Source organism: Camelus dromedarius, chromosome 15 (assembly GCF_036321535.1).
Source record: "Camelus dromedarius isolate mCamDro1 chromosome 15, mCamDro1.pat, whole genome shotgun sequence".
Lineage (NCBI taxonomy): Eukaryota > Metazoa > Chordata > Mammalia > Artiodactyla > Camelidae > Camelus > Camelus dromedarius.
In genome coordinates, this window is record NC_087450.1 from 36833395 (window position 1) to 36852376 (window position 18982).

The 18982-nt window shown below is 38.1% G+C and overlaps 2 protein-coding genes across 5 annotated transcripts; one reads left to right on the forward strand and one right to left on the reverse strand.

Annotated features, from left to right (window-relative positions):
* Nucleotides 1-2109: 2109 nt before the first annotated feature.
* LOC105103661 (tetratricopeptide repeat protein 39B) lies at nucleotides 2110-4187 on the reverse strand. Its single transcript, XM_010997274.3, has one exon. It carries the CDS (start codon nucleotides 4028-4030, stop codon nucleotides 2270-2272), a length of 1761 nt encoding a protein of 586 aa, XP_010995576.2. The 5' UTR covers nucleotides 4031-4187; the 3' UTR covers nucleotides 2110-2269.
* Nucleotides 4188-11811: 7624 nt separating this feature from the next.
* On the forward strand, nucleotides 11812-17346 carry SRSF7 (serine and arginine rich splicing factor 7). Of its 4 annotated transcripts, none has more exons than XM_010997257.3 (8): nucleotides 11812-11977; nucleotides 13015-13195; nucleotides 13464-13640; nucleotides 14509-14583; nucleotides 14669-14779; nucleotides 16047-16100; nucleotides 16642-16677; nucleotides 17051-17346. In XM_010997257.3, exons 1-8 carry the CDS (start codon nucleotides 11950-11952, stop codon nucleotides 17103-17105), a joined length of 717 nt encoding a protein of 238 aa, XP_010995559.1. In that variant the 5' UTR covers nucleotides 11812-11949; the 3' UTR covers nucleotides 17106-17346. The 4 variants fall into 4 exon arrangements, with proteins under 4 accessions (XP_010995559.1, XP_010995560.1, XP_010995561.1 ...); XM_010997258.3 differs by having other exon boundaries at nucleotides 11834-11977; nucleotides 14669-14770; XM_010997259.3 differs by lacking the exon at nucleotides 16642-16677 and having other exon boundaries at nucleotides 11834-11977.
* The last annotated feature ends 1636 nt before the right edge of the window (nucleotides 17347-18982 follow it).

Here is an 18982-nt window from a genome sequence, read left to right on the forward strand (position 1 = left end):
TCACTTTGCCCTTTTCAACTGCAGCCCTCTGATACCATTTCGTAGCATATTGTTATTTAATTTGTGTTGTGGCAGTTACTGCAGGTTGGCTCATTTAACAATCCTTTCCCACAACCTTCTAATGAGGCTTGAGAGCTAAAACTCAATCTTCAGCTTCCCTTGCTGGGAGAAGTGACCATATGAAGACTTCTGGCCAACGAGATATATGGAAGTCCCTAAGAAGGCTGCGCCTTCCAAAATAAAGAGGCAGAAGAAGGAGAAAGCCTTTTTTGTCCTTTAACCATTCCTCCACCAGCCTGCCTCAGGGTGAAACACACTCTTTCCACCGTGAGGAGACATGCGCAAGAAAGTCTACATGCCAAACAGAAAAATAAAAGAAAGGAAAAGAGCCACCGCAGACCTGAACTACCTGCCTTTGGGTTTCTTTTGTTTGGAACAAATAAACTCCTGTCTCTTTAAGCAATTGTTTTAAGTGTTTCCACCACCAACAAAATCATTTTCTAATTTATCTCCCTAATAAAGTCCTCAGGAGAGAGACCATGCTTTACTTTTATACTCTCAGTACCTGGTTCAATGCCTGCATATAGTAGGCACTCAATATATGTTTGTTTAACCAATTAATACATTTTCTATTCATTAGGAAAAGCTGGGACAAAACACAAAACTGTAACTTAAGCGGAGAGTTACTTATTTCATAAATGACCAAGATAATCTAAGAACAAGCAAAGAAAAAGCAAATTGACAGGTCAAATTTTAGGCTGGCAAAGCAGGTAACAAAGGGAACTTTGCTTTTTCTAAGGAAGTAATTTAAACCCTCTGCACTGAAGATTATATATGTTACTATCCTTACTAGTAGTAGTAATAATAATAAATGCATATTAAGTCAATCTTAATAGAGAAAAACCATAAGATAGGAACTATTATTATCCTTATTTTACAGCTAAGGAAACTAAGGCACAGAAGCTCAAGGCCCCACAGCTAGTAAGTGACAGAGCTAGGATGCAAATGCAGGCAAGTGGATCAAAGCCTGCCCTCTTATCCACTATACCGTCCTAATTAAGTAATGGGGAATAACTCGAGCATAATTGTTCCCCTAAAAGCCTATTTTTAATTAATGAGGAACATGTTTTTCAAAGTAAGCGTTTCTAAATCTGAAATACCAGCTCGTCACTGTGCTCACTATTTTCCAGTTGGTTGTTTGGACACCCAAAGCATTAGGATAATGTGTTTTGCCCATGTGTTTTGGGAAGCCACTCTCCCAGCAACTTCTGTCTCCAAGGGTGACTGCAAGGAGGATGTAATGGTCGTAGCCAGATGTAATGGTCTGGAAGTCAGGGACTGATTTTATCCCTAAAGCAGGTAGAATACAGAGCCCCATTCCTACGGCTGCTGTTTACTCAGATTAGTCCATTAACAATGGCAACAAGAGAGGTGCAAGTGGTTTAATTAAGTTGAAGAGCAGATCTTAATAGAAATTTTACCTTAGGGAGGACAGCTAAAGGGAGGGTTTTGCGGTAACTAAACTCTCCCTCCAACAACCTAGTCTTTTTCTTCTACCCAGTGAATCTATCCTCTTGTCCTCCTCCAATTTCTTCAAAAGGTTTACGTGTGCGAAAGGGAGGCCTCTTTCTTCTCTATCCTGTGGCAAGTTATGGACCCGTATTTGAGCCTCTTAATGAAAAAGGGTAAAATAAACCATTGATCACACAGGGGAAAATACCTTCTCTGGTATAAAAAGTATTGTGTATGAGGAAAAACCAATCAGAGTCTATGCTATTTGGGGCATCATTGTTTTGAAATGGAAGACGTTAAAGCCTTTTTTCTTTCTCTAACAATTAAATAAAAACATTTACAGGGTTCTGGTATTCCTAGTATAGCTACTTTCCCTATTTTATTTGTGAGCTCTATACATGATCTAGTGAGACGTTAAAAAATATTTTGAGTTTTTAAAAATGTTGTCTAACATGATTGATAAATTCATAACATAGAAGAGAGATACTACGTGTTATAATGGACATCATTTGCCTTTTCTTTTTCAAGAATGTGCATCACTCCATTTGTCAGTCTAAGACGTTCCATTTTATAGGTATAGAGAAGGAAAGAGGGAAATGTAATGGCCAGTTCCTTTCTTCTTTGTTACTGGTCAGATTCTTAGCAGTTGCCTCTTCTTGGATTTCATCCACAAAGAAATTATTTTTCTACCTTTTAATTACCTTGCTGATTGTAGATACTTCACTCATAATAAACAAAACCATACTTTGTGTCTAAATCAGTTTTCTTTAGGTATTTGTTCAAGGGCTATGTGAGTCCTAAACTGTAATCGGGCTTCCATGGAATAGTCTTTGTAGGTTTTTACGTTTTCTAGGTTTTTTATTGCACTGGCATAATCTCCTCTTAGATAGTATAGAATTCCCAGTTCATAGTAAGAATATGGCACCAAATAGTGGTCATATTTTAACAATTTCTCCTTTTGAATGACATGATTAAAGTAGTGCTCAGCCATCAAATACTTGCTTAAGTATTTCAGGCACAGACCTTTCAGTAAATTTAACAAGCTTATGTCGTCTATCCCATACTCTTCATTCAGATTTTCTTGTAAAAGCTGTTCTCCTTTGTCAATTATTGATAGCCAGGCTGAAATAAGGTCTCGTCTTTTGCTCATGACTCGGAAACCACTCCAGCCATAAATGAATTCCAGAATGGGCTGTGCTGTAAACCAGCCTGCAGTAGTGCCGTATCGCTGACCCTTCTCGGCAACAAACTTTTCTATTGGCACAGAAGTTCCTAAAATTTTGATTCTCAGGTTATCCACGCTTAAGAAGAGAGAATTCATGTCCTCACTTACGGATTTCGCAAAATCCAAAGGAAGCACGGCCAGTAGTGAAGCTTTAGAGTATGAATACACTGCCTTGGACCACCTGCTGTTTTGAAACAGTTGGTTGGCATAGTGGTAAGCCTGCTTCCAATCCAGCAGAAAAATGTGGCACCACATGAGTTCCCAGTAGCAGAGGTGATGAATCTGCTTCCATTCATTCTGAATAAAAACGCACTCCTCTAATGTTAACTGTGCATGTTTAAAATTTCCTTTCAGCATGCTAAAACGTGCATGAAAAAATTTAAGTATGACACAGTTTGGAAATTTCTGGAGGTAGATTAGGGAGAGATTCTCCATGGCAGAACTGTCGCTCTTTTCAACACCAAAAGCTACAGAGATATAATTGTAATAAAAGAGTAGAGTCAAAACACTTAATGTATTATTTATGTGAGATTCAGATGCACTCTCATGAAGCAAAGTCAAGCCTGCATCTCTATCACCAAAATATCCAATAACATTGAGTAGTTTAAGTGTCTTTGGCGGCACAAGTGATAGTATCAAATTGAACGCTCCAAGTCCAAATTTTACTCCTCCAACCAGGTGTCTGTAGGTTTTGCTTTGGTAATTAGGTATCTGTCTTATTACTTGTTGACAGTCTTTGTATATTTGGTAACTTAACCCAATACTAATCCCGCTTTTGAGAAAACTAAGCACACTGTCATCCTGTATAAACATTACAGTGGATTTCAAGATCAAACACTCAGCATAGCAGACTTCTGCATGCAACTCCTCTTCTTTGATAGCCTTTATTCCATGTTTATTCACTAGACGAGAAAAACTCATCATCCTAGATTTTCTTCGGAAACTGTTACAGGTTCTCAAAGCTTCCTTTGCGGCAATCATCCCAATCTCTATATCCTGTGGATCAAAAGTCAAGATGGCCTTGACAACCATAAGGATACCATAAATTAGAGCATGGTATATGCTGTTTTTTGACCATGGATAAATGAGACTTATGGCATCTGAGAATCTGTTATTTAGAAATAGATACAATCCAGTTGTGCATTCTTCCAGGGAAGATAGTAGGTCCATTTTTGTTGCCGCAGGGATAGTTTCATAGGCGTCTTCAAACACGTCCTCATCATTTTCTCCCTTTCTAAATGATGTAAAGCCATCCTCCTTATCATTCCCTCTTTTACTTAGAGTAACTGACATATTTGTTTCCCCACTTTAGAGATGGGAAATATCTGAAGTAGAGTGATGTGGCTGCAACGAGGGCAGCTCCTGCTCTGCTGACTGGGGTCACTTCTTCCACGGCTGTTGCTGTTACAATGGAGGCAAATAAACTAATAGCTGTGAGGTGCAGCATGGAGATATTCTCATCTATGTCAGACAAAGGGGGAAGAAAGATAATTTTATTTACCCAGATGTATTTTGGAAAAGTTCAAATCATTTGGAATGTACTAAAGAAAACATGCTCTTTTAGGATACTGTGAAGCAAATCCTATGTAAACCAAAGAGTTCTTTTGTAACCATCCCTCCAATCTATCATTTTCAAAAGATCAATTTTTTGTGTGTTTGTGTTGCAGAACTGTACTATGATAGCTGTACAGAGAAAATGAATTCTCTATAGGAAGGCCTTGGGGGCAAGAATCTGGCTGGAAAGAAGAATGTATTTGTGCAGGTCTTTAGTTAAGACTGAGGAAGAAGTAAATTGTCTAGACCAAAGAATAAAGATTATGGGAATGAAAAATCCATCTCATGCCATTAGTACCACTGCTACGCTTGCATATATTTTCATAGAAAACTAGGTATAGTTGATGTACAATACTATATGTTACAGGTATACAATATAGTGATTCACAGTTTTTAAAGGTTATACTCCATTTATAGTTATTATAAAATACTGGCTATATTCCCCATGTTGTACAATACATCCTTATACTTATATCCCTTATACCCCTTATGCTTGATAGTTTGTATCTCTTAATCCTCCACCTCCATCTTGTCCCTCCCCTATACCCTCCCCACTGGTAACCACTAGTTCCTTCTCTACATCTGTGAGTCTGTTTCTTTTCTGTTATATTCAATAGTTGGTTATATTTTTTCAGATACCACATGTGATATCTTACAGTATTTGTCTTTCTCTGTCTGACTTATTTCACTTAGAATAATGCCCTCCAAGTCCATCCATACTATACACCAGAAACTAACACAACATTTTAAATCAACTGTACTTCAATTAAAAAGCAAACAAACAAACAACCCATTTAAAATACGGGCAGAAGAACTCAACAGACATTTTTCCAAAAAAGGAAATGCAGATGGCCAACAGGAACATGAAAAGCTGCTCAACATCACCAATATCAGGGAAATGCAAATAAAAATCACAAAGAAACACCAACTCACACCTGTCAGAATGGCCATCATCAAAAAGAACACAAATAACAAATGTTGGAAAGGATGTAGAGAAAAGCGAATCCTTGCACACTGTCAGTGGGAATGTAAATTGGTGCAACCACCATGGAAAACAATATGGAGGTGTCTCAAAAACCCAAAAACAGAACCACTATATGGCCCAGCAATTCCACTCCTGGGCATACATCCAAGAAAAACAAAAACACTGATTCAAAAAGATACATACACCCCACTATTAACAGCAGCATTATTTATAATTGCCAAGACATGGACGCTTCCTAAGTGCACATCAATAGATGAATAGATAAAGAAGATGTAGCATATATGTGCAATGGAATACAACTCACCCATAAAAAAGAAGGATATTTTGCCATTTGTGTCCCTTCATTCCCCTTTTTTTTTTTTTTTTGCACTTCAAACACCAGGATTTTATAACTGGCATAAACATTTCCATTGCATCAAAAACAAAAAAAACCCACCCAGAAATAACCTTAGCCAAGGAGGTTACCTATACTCTGAAAACTGTAAAATGTTGATGAAGGAAACTGAAGATGATACAAAGAAATGGAAACATACCTTGTGCTCTTGGATTGGAAGAATCAACATTATCAAAATGTCTGTACTACCCAAAGCAACTTACAGTTCCCGTGCAACCCCTGTCAAAATACTCACGACATTTTTCATAGAAAAAACAAGTTATTTTTAGGGAGGCAGTGTGGTGCAAAAGAAAGCTCTATGGACTGAGAGAATCCGAGGTTCAGATTTGGACTCTAAATAGCTATATAACCTTGGGAAAATCACATGTAAATATTGATTGAGCAACAACCATGTGAAGCTGCTGAAATACTTTCTTAGCAGAATTCATTAGTTCTACAAATACTACTGAGAGCCCAGTACTGTATAGGTCAAGCACAAGGCCAGGCAGCAGGAAGGTATCCGTGAGTAAAACAAAGTCCCTGCCCTTGTGGGTCTTACCATGTGAAGGACTTTCACAGAATAAATGAAGAGGTCGGAGGTGAGAAAAGCTATGAAGGAAAATAGAGTGGAGTAAAAGGTATAGAGAGTGTGGGAGAAGGGCATGTTATAATGTTGAACCATTATTATAAAAGTACTGTATTTGTTTAGAAAACCACAAAACATTCAAACAATACATAAGACTACACTGTGCAGTTACACAATGAAAGCTCCTCTATCTTCAACCAAACCCCATTTCCCAGAGGCAACCACAGTTAATAGTTTGGGAGTATATATATTAATGCTAGATTCTCCCTATATTAACTGTCCTGTTTAATTCCCTCATTACTACTTCCACTTAAAATATTTATACTTATTCATATTTCAGTTTACATTCAATTTTTTTACAAGCAATACAGATCAAAAAAGAAAAAATTTAAAAAGAAACAAAACTCATGTAAACTACACTCATAATACCACCCATCCACAGATAGCATCATTAAATTCTCCATTTTCTTCTGAGAAATCTTGAGCCTAGAATGACAAATATAGTCACATGCTCTAATTAACACAGCTACTAAACAGTGATTCTCAGTTCAAACTTGGAATTCCTGTCTCCAAGCCTCCCACTTAAAAAAATATTATAGTAAGTTGTAAAATACAGAAAAACAAAACAAGAAAACTTACTCATTAATATGATTTATTTTTATAAAATCAGAATCTTTCTGTGAATGCAAATCATTTTGACATCTGCTTTTCTTACTTAACTACATACCGTTAACATTTTTCTGACATAAAGTCTTATACAACGTGGTTTTTAATGGCCATAATATATGTAACCAACTCATGTGCCATAACATTTAGCTACTCCCTTTATGTTTAATTTTCAAACTATTTCCAATTTTTGACATTATAAATAAGATCCTACCAACATTTCTGCATATAAATCTTTATGCATAACTATGAATAATTCCTAGAATAAATTCCAGGAAGTAAGACTGATGAGGCAAAACAGACATACAATTTAAAACACTTCCAAATTGACCACCTCAAATGTATTATTTCACATTCTCATTAATGTGTGTAAGTGCCAATTTCATTGCACTCCTGACAGAAATAGGATGTTGTTTTAATCTGTATTTTCAGTAAGGACATAATTTTTTTTTCTTTTCTTAACTGTCTTTTTTTCTCTATTTTTTATGGGTTAAAAATCACACTTTGTTATTTACTAGAGATTCTAGACTCTTGAACTTGGGGTATTAGATAGATCTGAAAAAAATTGGGGAATGGAGGGGACAGACTTTTTTTATCAAGAAAACATGAGATTAAAAAGAAATATTATTAGCATCTTTTCCTTTAAAAAATGAGAGGATTTTAACAGGAAAATTTTAACAGGAAAAAGATTTTAACAGGAAAAAAAAGACATATTCACAGAATAAAAGATGGTTCTTCCCAAGAAACAGTGGTTGGCAATAGTTCATATTTTTCTGAGACTGGAGAAATTTTCATCAAAGTTCCAACTGACAGTCCTTGTAGCAGGATCTGGGAACAACTGCATTCATCATGCTGCAATTTTAGGTCTTACTCTCACTTGAAAAATGAGGTGGTTAGACTAGTGACCTAACAAAATTCCTCCTGTCTCTGAATTTCAAGCTATTTCTTTTATATGCAGTCTACTTGATAATCTATTTGAGAGTTGTAGTATATGCATACATTTGTCATAGGCTTTGAAGTAGATTTCATTTCCTTTTTTTTTTTAAGGTGTGCCTAATCTTATAGAAATTAGCTTCCAAGACTAAACTTTGTAATAAAAAGTGACAATTTCCACATTGCTCATGAACACATATCTCCCCATTCCACAGGCAAATATCTTTGCATAGTGCCCTTAAGAAAAGTTTCAGCATTTGATTTAGGGGTTCCTAGGGATTTACTTTTCATGAAGAAAATTTCTTTTTCTGAGTTTTTGTCTCTTACATGCCAGATTGTTTTCCTCTATGTGGATTGGGTCAAAGAAGAAAAGTTACAACTTCCCATATTGAAGTCATTTGTGAAGAGACAAAGGTATCTTAGGGAGTGGTTTAGGCGTGGCCACTTAAGGATGGTTACCACCATGTTCCAGAATCTGGTCTGCAGCTTTGCAGAAACTTCAATTTTGTCAACACGCCTGGATCATATCAGATTTTTAGCAACTGACAAAGGTTAGTCAAACCACTGCTACTACTCCTACTCCTATTACTAACAGTTAACATGCACTGAACACTCACTGTGTGCTAGATACTGTGCCATGTTACATACTTGGTTTACTTCATCTAATCCTAACAACAACTCCTCGGGATGGGTACTGTTATTAAACCCCATTTTGCACATAAGGAAGCTGAAGTACCAGGAGATTAAAAATTCGGCCAAGGGTAGGCAGCTATTCAATAGTGGAGCCGAGCTTCAATCCCAACTCTGTCACACTTCATGAGCTTATGCTTAATCATTACACTATACCATCGCTCCGAACTAAAATTATCTTAATTTTTACAGAAGACATTCATTTCCAGAGACTAGTAGATCGGTGTCAAAATGTCAAACGAAACAAAGTCAATGGTCTTGTGCAGTATTTCTCTAAGTATAGCTGAGAGGTGGTTAATAATACAGGTTCGCTCCTTCCAAGACAGTGCTAAGTGCTAAACTCGAAGTCTAAGCTAGTCCAACTCTCTATAATTAAGACACCAAGCTCACCAACTCCCTTTCATTAATATTGTTCCTAAACAACACAGTTGGTTAGTTTAGGGCTTGATGATTTTACAGTTTCACACTTTTTAAATACAATCAGGCATTCCTCAGAAAGTCTCACTCTTCCTGGATTGCTTTATAGTCCTAAATCACCCATTTAGGTAATATTTGTATCAGTGGGCACTCTTGCATCACATTTTACTCTTCCTAGTTTTACTCTTTGAAATTGGTCAAAATACTGGTATTCTTTACTTCTGTTCTCCTCTCAGTCCTATATACTTCAGTACTGATTGCAGTCCAGTACTTTGCTAATGAGAAGTTTATTTCTTTAATACAATATGAAAGAATTATAAACATGCCCCTAAGAGTTTCTCCTTTCCAGAACTTAACAGCAGTCTAGAGCGAATAGAAGATTATGAAATGTTGAAAAATGAAAGCTGTGGTTGACCATAGTTGTTTGGATTGACCTATGGTACAAACATACACAGCACATACTTAAATACATAGTAAAGGATTAGTGTTTGTAATGCTATTCTAACATAAAGACTACTTTTTATATTAAAAACTGATACATGTACAAAAGGTCTAAACTTGTTTTTCCAGTTGTAAAGTTTTCATGTTCAAGCTAAAATGGTGACAATGACTTAAAAGTGAAACTAAAATGGAGAACAAAGTAAGATAAAAAGTGAATTTTTCTTTAATGCTTCTCTGGAAATACTGAATCTAGGAAATGCAGATAAATTTTGAAATCTGCAGTAGGATTAGGAATTACCTCCCCTTCATAAACTAATAATATTATTAATATTTAACAACAGTAACATAAGAATTATTCAATAGGTCATAATAGGAAATATTAGAATATTTGTTGAATTGAATTAAGTAACTTTCATATTCAAATTGAACCTGGGAATGAGATTGTAATTTGACATAGAATCCTAGAGGCAGAAATTTATATAGGTGAAGCTGATTTCAAAAGAATCAGCAGGAATAAAAGAACTCTACAAAAAAAAAATTTCTCTGATTTGGATTTGACATTTAGTGAAAAGAGTTGGTTACATGTTCTTAAAGAAACAGTGTTCAGTATAACAGTGTACAAAAGTAGTATACAGTACTATTTTTTTTTAATGGCAACTAGGTTAGCAAAGCCCAGCCTAGAATTGGCCGTTCTTTAATAGACATAAAGAATACTTAGCTACAGAGGCAGGGAAGCCACTCTGGGTTTACCCCTTTTCCTTTAATGTGCTTGAAAGCAGTTTGTTATACGTTGGACAACTGCTTCTTTTCATTATTGTTTACACTACTATTTGCTTAGAAATTCTCTTTTGTACAATTGACTTTGTATTCAGAGCCAAAAAATATTTATTGAGGCCTATTAAGAGCTATGCAGTACAATAATTACTATCTTTCAATTAAGTTACCTATGCTTTGTCCAACAGTAGTTTTCATAAATTCTTAACAGGAGAAAGTTAAATTAATGAGGTTTTGCAGTATTGATATTGTTTCTATATAAAAATATATAAAGGTATATATAAAAGATCTTTATTGTTTAATCCTTTTGAGAAGAATCTTGTTAGTAGATAACAAAAAATCAATAAGGGAGAATGAATATAACAAACTGTATACAACTATTTTCTTGCTAGAGATTTTCTTGAGATAGACAAATTCCTCTCACAATTTGAAAACTAAAAAAAAATATATATAAATTTGTAGCATTACTCCGAGAGAATCCATACTTTATTCATCTGAATAAAGGCTTATTTACCTAAGCCTCCTTTCCCCTATACTTTGTATCCTACACCTATACATACCAAGTGAAGTTACAACAGATGAAAAAAATAAAAATGCAGATGTCTAAGAATTTCCTCTTTTATGTGGAACAGTTCCAACTCACGTATTCCAAGTATTTTTAGTGTAATTTTTTTATTAATAAATGGTAAAAAAAAAAAAAAGAAGTCAAATCTCTATTTACAGAGTTGGTTTCTGGTAAATGCATTGTATAAAATCGAAACTGAATTTTCAGCGATTCTAACATAAATACGGATTTTCTTCTATTTGATATATAGAGTGGCTGAGCAGCAAGGCTGCTACTCAGAGACGACTTAAAGTCCCAGTCCTCAGTATCTGAGTATTAGTGGATGAGATGTGGTACTGCAACATGAAGCAGAAAGCACTGGAAAGGAAGCACAAATATTACTTTGTGCTTCAAATGCAAATAATTTCAAGACGATTTAAGGATTTCGGATTTTGTCACAATTCCAATATAGGGGGGGAGGGGGGAGTCTATTCCTTTGTTTCCCGGACTCGAAGAACTCGGACCCTGTTGGTGAATATTGGTGGCTGGCCCTGAGGGGGCTGGAAGGTCCGTGCAGGGCGGGTTGTCCCTAGGGGCGTCACACCTTTTTGAAGCGTCTGTTGCAGAGAGCACTACTCAGAACGGCGGGGTTCATGGAATTCTCACCCTGGCCAAACTCCCGATTACCTCTGACGAGCCCCAAAGATCAATGAGTAGCAGTCTACGCCAGGTCCCCCAGCAGAAAGGCGGTGACGGCTGCAACATCAGCGGTTAAATTTTACAGCCTTTCATAAGGCCGGTCTAGTGCACCTGTAGGAAGATTACCAGAGCTGAGGGTCCCCAGATTGGGAAGAATGAAAGGGAGGAGGGAGAAGGGAAGGAAAATGAGGAAGGTACAGGGAAAGGGGGGAAGAGACGGGGCGGGACACCACGGGGAAGGCCACGGGTTTACTGGGGAAATCGTGGCGTTCCCATGGAAACGTATCCCTCCGCTTCAGGTTCGCGTCTTAGCCTCTTCAGTTCCCTCCGCGCCGCTTCTCCGCTGTTTCCGCCCAGCTCCTTTGTGCCGCGCAGAACGTCGAGGTGACGCATGCGCAATGAAACCCAGCCGCCGCATATATAAGCGCGGACCCAGGCTCTTCCTTGTAGTGCCGCTGGGATCGTTGGCGTGTGGCGGTGTTGCAGCTTTTGTATTCGTCGCTCTCTGGGCGCTGCGAGCTGAAACAGCAGAGCTCGCGGGCCAGTCATCATGTCGCGTTACGGGCGGTACGGAGGAGGTAAGTGGCTGGGGCCTAGTGAGGAACGTTGCTGTGGGTGTAGTGAGTATTTAGAGGCCGTGGGGTTGGCGCGGCGGTTGGGAGACGGTTATTCCGCGTGCGTAATGGCGGCTTCGGCGCACACCATACGAAGCCGGAGGCGGCGGGGGCGGGGTAGCAAAGGAAGCCTGGGGATGGCGGGGGTAGGTCTGTGCCGGGGCTTATGCCAGTTCTTGGGCATTTTGGTCTCTCGCCCAGCCCGGGCCAGGCCCTCGATCACTGTTTTGCTTTTGCCCTTCCTCGAGCCGCCCGCCCGTCCCCCACACTCCCCCCGCCCTCGGCTGCCATTTTGCGCACATTGACGACCATGGTGGCGCATTTCCTTGGCGCTTTCCCGCCACTTTGTCGGACAGATGTGGTCGCAGCCGTAAAAACGGGTGAATATAAGACTGGACAAAACTGTGGCAGCCTCGAGCTGTGCATTCTCGTCAGTTGGTCGAATTGCGGAGTGGGAATGGAGACATGATCTTTTCGTCTGGCGGCTGGTTTCTTTTCTCTTTTAGCTCTTTCGAGCCAGGTTTATGGCTCTGGGGCGGGGAGCTGGAGTCATGGGCGAGCCTGCGCCTGGGGCGGTTGCCGTGGAGGACGAGAGCCGGCGCAGCCCCGTTCTCCCGGTCCGGCACCCGCCGGGGCCTGCCCGCCGCCGACGCTGCTGCCGCCGCTACCGCCGGCCCGCGCGCTCCCAGCGCGCCCGGGGCTGCCGGGACTCGGGGGCGGGGCCGGGGCGGAGCCCGCCTCACGCCTCGGAATATCCTACCATGCAGCTGCCCTTGTGTTTTGAGGTTCCCCACCTTATTTGAATGTTAAAAATTTTGACGTACGCCTAGCTTTTCAGAAATGTACGGACCTACTTGCTGGTTTTAAGACTAAATTCAGTCCTTGATAGAGCATTAAATGTGCCTTGCACGGTTTTAAGAATAGCCTCTTTTACGGCAAAAAATTCAAATTTAAGCCAGATTTTGCATAACATGCATTTTTCTATTTGCATTTTTAAACAGAAACCAAGGTGTATGTCGGTAACCTGGGAACTGGTGCTGGCAAAGGAGAGTTAGAAAGGGCTTTCAGTTATTATGGCCCCTTAAGAACTGTGTGGATTGCGAGAAATCCTCCAGGATTTGCCTTTGTGGAATTTGAAGATCCTAGAGATGCAGAAGATGCAGTGCGAGGCCTGGATGGCAAGTAAGTAAGGTGTCAGTTATGAAACTTAAATGTTGATGAGACTATTCCTGTCCTAAGCTAGGATTCTGTAGTCTGGAGGAAATTTTAGATAAATACCTAATCATTCTATTAAGACAGGAAGGGGGGAGCAAAAGTGGAAATTGAAGAGCTTAGAAACATAGCTGAAGCTTGTGAGGGCAAAGAAGGAGTGGTTGTAAAGTCCCAAATCTGGAAGTCACAAGAGTGTTTTTTTTTTTTTTTAGCATTAGAATTTTGTTTTCTTTTATAGAGTGATTTGTGGTTCCCGAGTGAGAGTTGAACTATCAACAGGCATGCCTCGGAGATCTCGTTTTGATAGACCACCTGCCCGCCGTCCCTTTGATCCCAATGATAGATGCTATGAGTGTGGCGAAAAGGGACATTATGCTTATGATTGTCATCGCTATAGCCGACGAAGGAGAAGCAGGTATTTATTTTAATAAAGGAACGGTTGGTATAATAGTTAATCGAGTTAATTCTTTTATTACCAAGGCAGAATTTAGTATTTTTTTTCTATAAACTTGAATGTTAATTGTACAGGTGTATTTTACAATTTTTGTTTAATTAAATAAATGTTAATATATTAATAATCAACCTGGTCAAAACCTTTCAGGTTTCTTCGTTTGAGTCAGTCGCCTTGATTCAGAATGTCACGAGCCTTATGATATCATGCTGAGGCGCCTTGCAAATCCGACAATTAAGATCCTCCTAGACCTTGAGGTGATCAGCATAAGAGGCCAGATCCCCTCGAGTCATCTACACCTAGCTTCACCTTATTCTTTAAAGGGCAGAAAATTTGAGACGGTGATCGCCGTAACAGTAAATTTGGCTTACAATTGGGGCCCCCTCCGGTTTAGAAAGAGGAACACCAGATTGACCACATTCCCAACTAGAAAAATCTTCTTGCGTCAATCAAGCCTCATCTGGCTCATTTGGCTGTCAGTTTGATCGTCGTTAGATTGAAGAAAACATCTAGATGCAGCGATCGGCTATAGATACTTCTAGATCGTCTAGATCTACTAGACCATGGGCCAAAGAGGGTCGACCTGCAAACTTGCAAGGTTTATTTTAAATACACATTATGGTGTTTTATATTATGTAATTCTAAAATGTAATTGAGCTTTTAACAAATCTTTTTTTAGGTAGTTAAAAAAAAAAAACTAATAGGCCCAGAGTTTATTTCCAAATGAGACACTAAATTAAAATAGTTTTGAGATTTGATTTCAGCAGAGGCACACAAACTCTAAAGACGAGTTACCATCTGACATTTTCCTTTTTTCTGACTTGAAAAATAGGTCACGGTCTAGATCACATTCAAGATCCAGAGGTAGGCGATACTCTCGCTCACGCAGCAGGAGCAGGGGAAGGAGGTGAGAGATCTTGTTTAATTCAAGTTGTTAACATGATAAAAAAAAAATTGGAGATGGACTTAAACTACTTTGACTTACATTTTAGATCAAGATCAGCATCTCCTCGACGATCGAGATCTGTGTCTCTTCGTAGATCAAGATCAGCATCACTCAGACGATCTAGGTCTGGTTCTATAAAAGGATCGAGGTATTTCCAGTATGTAACATTTTTGTTTCCCCTCATTTGTATTTGGATTGTCACGTCTTAATGACAGCAATGGAATGTCTTAAGGACATAATTGAAATGGAATACTGCAGAAAATATTTGAAATTGAGAAGTTGAAATTATACATGTACACATGATGAGAAAAGCCCAACTAAAGATTTAATAAGAGTTGTTACAGAAGCTGTGGTAGAGGAGGATCCAAAGCACAAATCCTCATATCATTCCAGCGAACACTCGGGTTAAACATGTTGAAAACTTTCTGTTGTCAGGTGGTATCTGTTCAGGTAAAAGATACTAGCTCTAAAAGATAGTTGGCTGATTCCTCATAAGAAGGGCCATTAGGACATGGAAGAGATTTAGAATTAGAAGGAGTTTACTCTTTTTTGGAATGATAGGGTGAGTTTGAGACCATGGAAAGTTGTTTAGGGTAATAATATACATAAGGGTGAACATGGCCTGTTTCACCACTTAAGTGAGACACTGAAATTTAAGTTAAAAATCAAACTAGACACCTCAGAAGCTTTTAATCACTTTGTAGAAGGCTTTAAAAGGTGATAGAAATGGATACAATTTTAGAAAAGTGGTTGACGGTGCTACCCCAGGATGAGTCAATGGTAGGGAATGCTACTGGGAGCTAACTGCTATTCAGTAATAGCACAAAGTCCTTTGGTGCAGGGATTCCAAAACTTGTGGTCCATTTGAAAAAACTCTGGACCTTCTCCAGATAAATGCATTTAATTTGACTGGAAGACCTCAGGCTGTGTCTGTTAGCCTGATTTGGTTTGTCTGACAAATTGATGGTCCTGGAGCATGATAGTTTGTTGATGATTCAAGAAAAATTGTCAGCCTTGGCACGTCTTGACTTTTTTTTTCATTGAGCTTACCACCTGAAGAAATTTTCAGTTCAGCAGTCTACATGAGGTTGATTTCTTTTAAGATAAAATCATACCAGTTTTCTCCTGAAAACCATTTACTTCTCTTGGATACTACACAGTGTTTTAAGAATACTGTACTTTGGTAGAGGAACTGACAACCCAGCTCCACTGAGGATGATAGATAATTGAAATGGTAGTTCTTTATTTGATAACAGGTTATCAAAAGTGATTATTTGTCCGATCTTAGACTGATAAAAGGCATCTTGCTCAGTTTTAGCCCCTCTATTTTTAGCCTACTTAGTAAGGTACTCAGTAGATGTTTAAGGAGATGACTCTTATGGACTAATTGGTATAATTGTATTTGTGTTTTTCTTTTTATTAAGATCCCGATCCAGGTCGAGATCAAGATCCAGGTCTCTTTCACGACCAAGAAGCAGGTAGAGTAAAAATCTCATTGATACTCTTCTAGTTATATGGCACCAATATCCAAAGAGTTCAAAGTGTTTTTGAGTTGTTGAAATTTCAAGTGTTAGCTCTAAGCCAGATGTTAAGTAGGAATATGGCATTTCATTAGTAAATCTAAACTTTAGAACTTCCTTTTTTACATGGCCTATTTTGGCTGACTTCTTGGACAAGGGCATGTTAAACTAGTGAGAAAGATGTTGGTGAATTTGGGGTTATATTAAGAGGCCCATGTTAGAACTGATAAGATGCATGGAGAAGAGTTCTGAGATAATTGTGCTTTAAAGCAGTGTAAAGGATTGGTCATGATAAAATAAAGCAGTTCACTCATTTGATGAAGAAAAGTTACTGGAAGATTGGATTTTTGTTGACAAAAACTGGTAGGTTATTTTTCAGTTTAATTGCAGCCTGACATTGAAAGTTCAGGACAGTGTGGGGGTTTATTTTATGGTATTGTGACTTAAGAAGGGGGTTGGATAGTACTTTTTCTTAATAGAATTTCTCATGTTTTGACAGCCGTTCAAAGTCCAGATCTCCATCTCCAAAAAGAAGGTAAGCTAAATTTATTTGTTGCCAAATCTTAACTGTGCAGAATAACTTCAGAATATTTGCTTACTGCCCACTTTTGCAGGCTTTGAGCTCTTTGGAGAATTGGTGCTATATACATCAAAATACTAGGTACAGAGTTTCTTAGACAGTCCTCCCCCAAACCCCTAAAATTCAAATAGTTGTTCTCTTTAACTAAATTTTGTAATTTTAGCAAGGAGTCTCTTAAGCCTCAAGTAATTTTTGTATTTCTGCTACAGGAACTTATTACTTTTGGCCACCTTTGAGTTTATTGAAACTTGAGCTTTGACAATGTATGTGATAAGAGTAAGTTTCAGTAGACACTAATCGATTCCAAACCTGATGTTTTTCTTTTTAGTCGTTCCCCTTCAGGAAGTCCGCGAAGAAGTGCAAGTCCTGAAAGAGTGGACTGAAGTTCTCAAGTTCACCTTTTAGGGAGAAGTTATTTTGTTTACATTATTATAAGGGATTTGTGATGTCTGTGTAACCTAGGGAAGGGTATTTTCAACCATCTAATCAAAATGGATCTGGACTATTACTGTGTAAATTCACAGCAGTAAGATAATACAAATTTTTGTTGAATGTATTAACATCCTATGGTCTGAAAATGTGGGTTTTTATTTGGCACATTTAAATAAAATGTTTCTAACTAGATTTTTGATTTGTGTTCGATATTAATACTCAATTTGGTAAACTTCAGGAGTCAATATTAACTATGTTTATGCAGACCTATGTTCATGCAGACCTATGTTCAAACTTAATGGTGTTATTTAAGTCTCGAACATCACTAATTAGTATACATACATATAAGAAATTCTTTTTTACCCTTAGAGCTTTGGTTAAGAACTTGAGTCCTCCTTAATATGCATCATGACAATTCCAATTCTGTTGGAGCTGGTGTTACTAGAACGACAGGAACTAATAAAGAGTTTTAAAATGTGGTATATAAGAAGTAGTTGGACCTGATGTTGGAGACTGAGTTTTTTGAAGGTTATTTTACGTACATTAACTGAGGTTTTCAGGCTGTTACATGGGATGGTGTCAAATTAGAGCTCATTTTAGGAAGTTCATTCTATTCAATGTTCTTTGTTGTCAACATAACCAGTTTTATACCAAAATTTTTGCATGTTTGAGGAATTGTCTGAGTTTGGGGCAAAACATCTTAATGTAAACCAGCTTTGCAAAATTTTCCAGCCCAGATACTCTTCTCTGTCCTTTAAAATAGATTGCCTTACTCTGAGCAGAGATCTGTTAGTTCCCAAGCTAGGTTTTTTCAGTTCCCGAACACCACCATGCTTGATCTCATTTTGCCAGGCTGGTGCAAAGTAATCAAAGATGTCAATCAGAAATGTTAATGAGACTAAAGCAGTTTTGTAAATCCCACCTATATTTAGCAACACTTCATGTAGTTATTTTCTGGTAGCACCTGGTAGACCTTAGAATGTTAATAGCCAGTCGATTCTTTATTCTCACTTTAAATATCTTACGTATAGTAAGGCAGTAATAGTTTGAGTTTTCTGGTCAAGCTTTTACCAAGTATTCTGTAGCCTTGGTGCAAAAAGGAAAAAAAAAAAGCTGGTGGCACAGCTATCTGCCCTTGTTTCTTGTGCTTTTAAACAAAGTTACTGGGTGGCATTGCAATTTGAAAATACTGATCTGCCTCATTTATTTAGTGGTCTGAATGATCACTAGTGTGTTGGAAGTTTGGATGCTTTGTTTTTGGAATTTTGACAATTGGCTGCTTTATATGGTTGGTATAAAGCTATGTGTGTAATCAGCAGGCTTATTTGTTGCACTTGGTCAGCTTTAATTGTTCTGTATATATAAAGATAAGTTTACTCAACAATAAATCTGCAGAGAATAAACAGTCCTGATACTCAATTTTTGCAAGTGGGAGATTTGAGCCAAGAGGAGAAATCCATTAATCCTGTGGCTTTGGGATGGATTACTAGCAGCATCCTAGAGATTAGTATGAAAGGATATGGAGGAGAGGTAGGGGCAAAAACGGCTTTTAGATAAAAAAGTTCTTTTTCTTAATGGGGAAAGGGAATGCTGGGTATATAGGCCAATACCTTTTGTACCGTGGATTGCAAATCAGTAAGTCCTCCTGTGTTTAGTATACATCTTTAGATGATAACACTGGTGCAGTGCATCTTTTTTCTTATTTTTAGAAGTTGAGGCTGCTTACATTGATTGTGATTGACTTGAAAAGTGCTGGTCCAGACTCATTTTAAATTTTAAACATGGCACTAATGGGTAGCTAATTGAACACATCAGATGCTGTTTTGGG

Excerpts from the sequence above, each read along its gene's own strand:
- LOC105103661 (XM_010997274.3), bottom strand. The coding sequence starts at position 4,030 with ATGTCAGTTACTCTAAGTAAAAGAGGGAATGATAAGGAGGATGGCTTT.
- SRSF7 (XM_010997257.3), top strand. The coding sequence starts at position 11,950 with ATGTCGCGTTACGGGCGGTACGGAGGAG. Across the intron at positions 11,978-13,014 it reads TTACGGGCGGTACGGAGGAG|AAACCAAGGTGTATGTCGGT; the intron begins GTAAGTGGCTGG and ends ATTTTTAAACAG. Across the intron at positions 16,678-17,050 it reads TCTCCATCTCCAAAAAGAAG|TCGTTCCCCTTCAGGAAGTC; the intron begins GTAAGCTAAATT and ends TTTTCTTTTTAG.